At 37.5% G+C, this 3,246-nt stretch overlaps 1 protein-coding gene across 1 annotated transcript; it reads right to left on the bottom strand.

The window, feature by feature from the left end:
- Positions 707-2,070, bottom strand: LOC109831324. The gene is made up of 4 exons (XM_020398658.1): positions 1,854-2,070; positions 1,113-1,164; positions 917-1,035; positions 707-823 (listed from the first exon to the last, which is right to left on the bottom strand). Exons 1-4 carry the CDS (start codon positions 1,947-1,949, stop codon positions 707-709), a joined length of 384 nt encoding a protein of 127 aa, XP_020254247.1. The 5' UTR covers positions 1,950-2,070.

Here is a 3,246-nt window from a genome sequence, read left to right as displayed (position 1 = left end):
CGCTGGTTGAGACACCAGGGGGTGTCTCCAACTCAGATTCGTCCCGTGCCTATAAATACAAGTCCCGGAGCCTCATTTTTTCAGATCTGGAATTTTGGAGATTAGGCGAAGCCCTGTCGGATCGAAGACTGAAGGTGCACGAATTTCAGAGAGGAGGAGGAGAGATCGGATCGAGTTCTTCAACGCAAGAGGGAGAGATTCTTCAGATCTGCAGTTCCCCGGGTTCGTTCCTTAAGATTATCCCGTTGCGGTAATCTTAAGAAGAGTGATTATCTCGCTTCACCGAGATAAGAGCTACGGTTTCTCGATCCCTTCGTGGATAGACGAAGCTCTGTCCAATTTTTCAGTAATCAGATCTGATCGACGGTGGTCCACGGATAAACCCCGGCACAGGCAAAGATCCCACGCAAGCAGAAGACCGATAAACGATCTCTGCGTTTGTTTGATAAAGTTGTAAACTTTTTATTTTCATTGTGTAAAGAGATCTTATAAAAAGATCAACTTTTTATTTCATTCGAGTTTATTGTAACGATTAAAGTTGTAATAGATTCGATAACAATGAAAACATCAACTTTTACCGCAAACACTTGCATCCTTCTCTTAGCTTCCTCTTTAAAGCCTCCAGTTCGTCTTCATACTTTAACACAATAGGTTTTGGTTTTCGCTTCATGTCAGTGTCATCGTTCTTCTCTGTGATATTTTCCTCTCACCTCATCTCACTGACATCTTTCTTCTCAACGATATTTTCTTCTATCTCAGAATTGAATGATACGTGGAACCTCATCTCACTGACATCTTTCTTCTCAACGATATTTTCTTCTATCTCAGAATTGAATGATACGTGGATGTTAAATTAGTTGATTGCAGAACATTTACATAAATGAAATTTAGGTAATATTTAGAGTTGAATTAGTACATTCGAGTAATCCATTGAGACAGTTTGTGTAGTATCTGGTGGTGGAAAAGGAATCCCACATATCAAAGAAAGGTCTTCCACTTTTGCGGGACATTCAACAGCAGAGACTCTGGTGGTTTCTGCAAATTGTGACCATTGATTAATTACGAGAAACTAAAAAAAATCACAGGTAGAAAAGAAGAAGATAAAATCTTACCAGTCAAATATTCAGTACCATTCTTCCACTCATTTGAAAGAACCTTCAAGCTCTTATTGCCAAAGATTGAAACCAAGAAAAAGATCAGGAAATCTACTACAAGGTTGATGCATATCAAAAGTTAGTTCAATAAAGTCTATATATAGAAAGAAAAGAATATTTATGGAAGCATAAATGTACAAGTACTCTCTCTGACATTTCAAACAAGTTGTAATTCTGAGATTGCTTGATCACATGCTAATCTGCTTTGATTAGTATATTCTTGAATCCTATGTTTAATTTAAGAAGCTAAGTTCAACACTACTATTACTGAGCATAATACAACTTAGAAGTTTACATTCAGCTGATTGCATAGGTAAGAGAACTTGAAATTTCTTGTCTCAATTAATAACAAGTTCATAGGAGCGGAAGTCAATCTACCAAAGAACAAACTGAGATGTGTACATATTAAAAAAAAGGGTAAAATACTGAAACCGCCAACATTCTAAAAAGTATATACTAAAATACTGAATGTATCATACTGCACAAAAACTTGCTTGAAAAGAAACTCGGCAAAGTTCCTGATCTCTTTAATGTCGCTTCTTTTCGTACCGGTGATAATTTGTAGCCTACAGCAAACCAATAACAGTAATCCAATTAGAAAACCAAAGCATAATCATTGCATTAATTTCAGGAAAAAAAGCTGATGCCTTTTGATGAACAATCAGAAATTGAAGTTTAGAACGAGATATGAATACATACATTTTTGGCTTCTGCAGGGAGATCCATCAACTTCAGCAATCTTAGCATGTCAAATAGACGTTTCGAAGCCTGCAAGTAACAAATAGAATATATCATTACCTAAACTTGAAAAATAGCAAGTGGAACAAATCCGTAATGGCTCAAAAATAAACACTGGAAACAAAAAATATCAACGTAACTGAAGTCATTATTTACAATCATGACTACTACTGAAACTCAACCAATGGAAACAAAAAATATCAACGTAACTGAAGTCATTATTTACAATCATGACTACTACTGAAACTCAACCAATACAAAAAATAGAGATCAAAAGAATTCAAGTCATTATTTACAATCATGACTACTACTGAAACTCAACCAATACAAAAAATAGAGATCAAAAGAATTCATTGTAGAAATTTCCAAATTTAGACAACTCTAATGCTCTTCGGGTTTAATTCTTTGGATAAAGTGCATGAAACTAGCACCAAGTACACAAATCATCATAGCAAAACCCCAATGCAAAAAAATCTCTTTTGTGAATGCACGTGAAGAGAGAAAGGCAAGTGGGGGCCACGAACTCAGCAAAATGCGTGAAGTGGGGAGAAGTCCAGCGGGTTTTCAAATTTGCGCGTAGGAGGCTAAGAAACAGCAAGTCGTGGCCAATCTTATAGGGGCCACACCTATGAGTGCAGAGGCCAGGAGCGCCTATAAATACGACAGCTAGGATTTTCTCTTTCTGTGTGCAAGGTAGGGTGGCTGTACAACAGGGGAAATTTTTGGCTGGTGTGCAAGTGCAAAAAGGGGAGAAGCAGGCTTTGGCGGCTGTGAAAAGGGAAAATTCGTAGAGAGAAAAAGTGGATGTTTTGTGAGAGATTTGAGAGTTAGTTTGAGGGTTTAATTTGTGTGATTGTAAACACATTTGTATTCTCTTTCTCTAATAGTAGATCTCCCCCTACCCCGTGGACATCGATAATTTATCGAACCACGTTAAAATTGATTGTTCATGCTGTGACTTGTAATAGAGAGTTTAGGTTCCCTCGATAGGTCAATCCTAGAACTGATGAGAGGAAGAGCTGATATCCCACTTTGTTGAGATATTTTACTTTTGGTTCTTGTTTCCTTTGCAGAGATTTAGTTGAGATCTAATCTCTTGTCAAGCACCAGATGTGCTGTCAAAATTTCTATTGTGCACAACAAGTGGTATCAGAGCTCGGGCTATGCTTGGGTAATTTGGAGGAGTAGATCACTTTGGAAGCTCGTCTAGGGTTTCAATTGAAGAGGAGGCTTTATCGCTTCCAATTGAAGAAGGGAACCTCTATTAGTGATCACATGAACCACTATACGAAGCTTCTTACGGATTTGGTGAGTATGGATGTTATGATTAAAGATGAGGAAAAGGCGTTGTTGT

Source organism: Asparagus officinalis, chromosome 2 (assembly GCF_001876935.1).
Source record: "Asparagus officinalis chromosome 2, Aspof.V1, whole genome shotgun sequence".
In the NCBI taxonomy this organism is placed as follows: Eukaryota; Viridiplantae; Streptophyta; class Magnoliopsida; order Asparagales; family Asparagaceae; genus Asparagus; species Asparagus officinalis.
The sequence above is the reverse complement of the archived record's forward strand: the minus strand, read 5'-3'. Positions and strand labels throughout refer to the sequence as shown.

Excerpts from the sequence above, each read along its gene's own strand:
- LOC109831324 (XM_020398658.1), bottom strand. The coding sequence starts at position 1,949 with ATGATATATTCTATTTGTTACTTGCAGGCTTCGAAACGTCTATTTGAC. Across the intron at positions 1,165-1,853 it reads TCCCTGCAGAAGCCAAAAAT|AGCTTGAAGGTTCTTTCAAA; the intron begins GTATGTATTCAT and ends TTTGGCAATAAG. Across the intron at positions 824-916 it reads TCTCAATGGATTACTCGAAT|ATAGAAGAAAATATCGTTGA; the intron begins GTACTAATTCAA and ends TTCAATTCTGAG.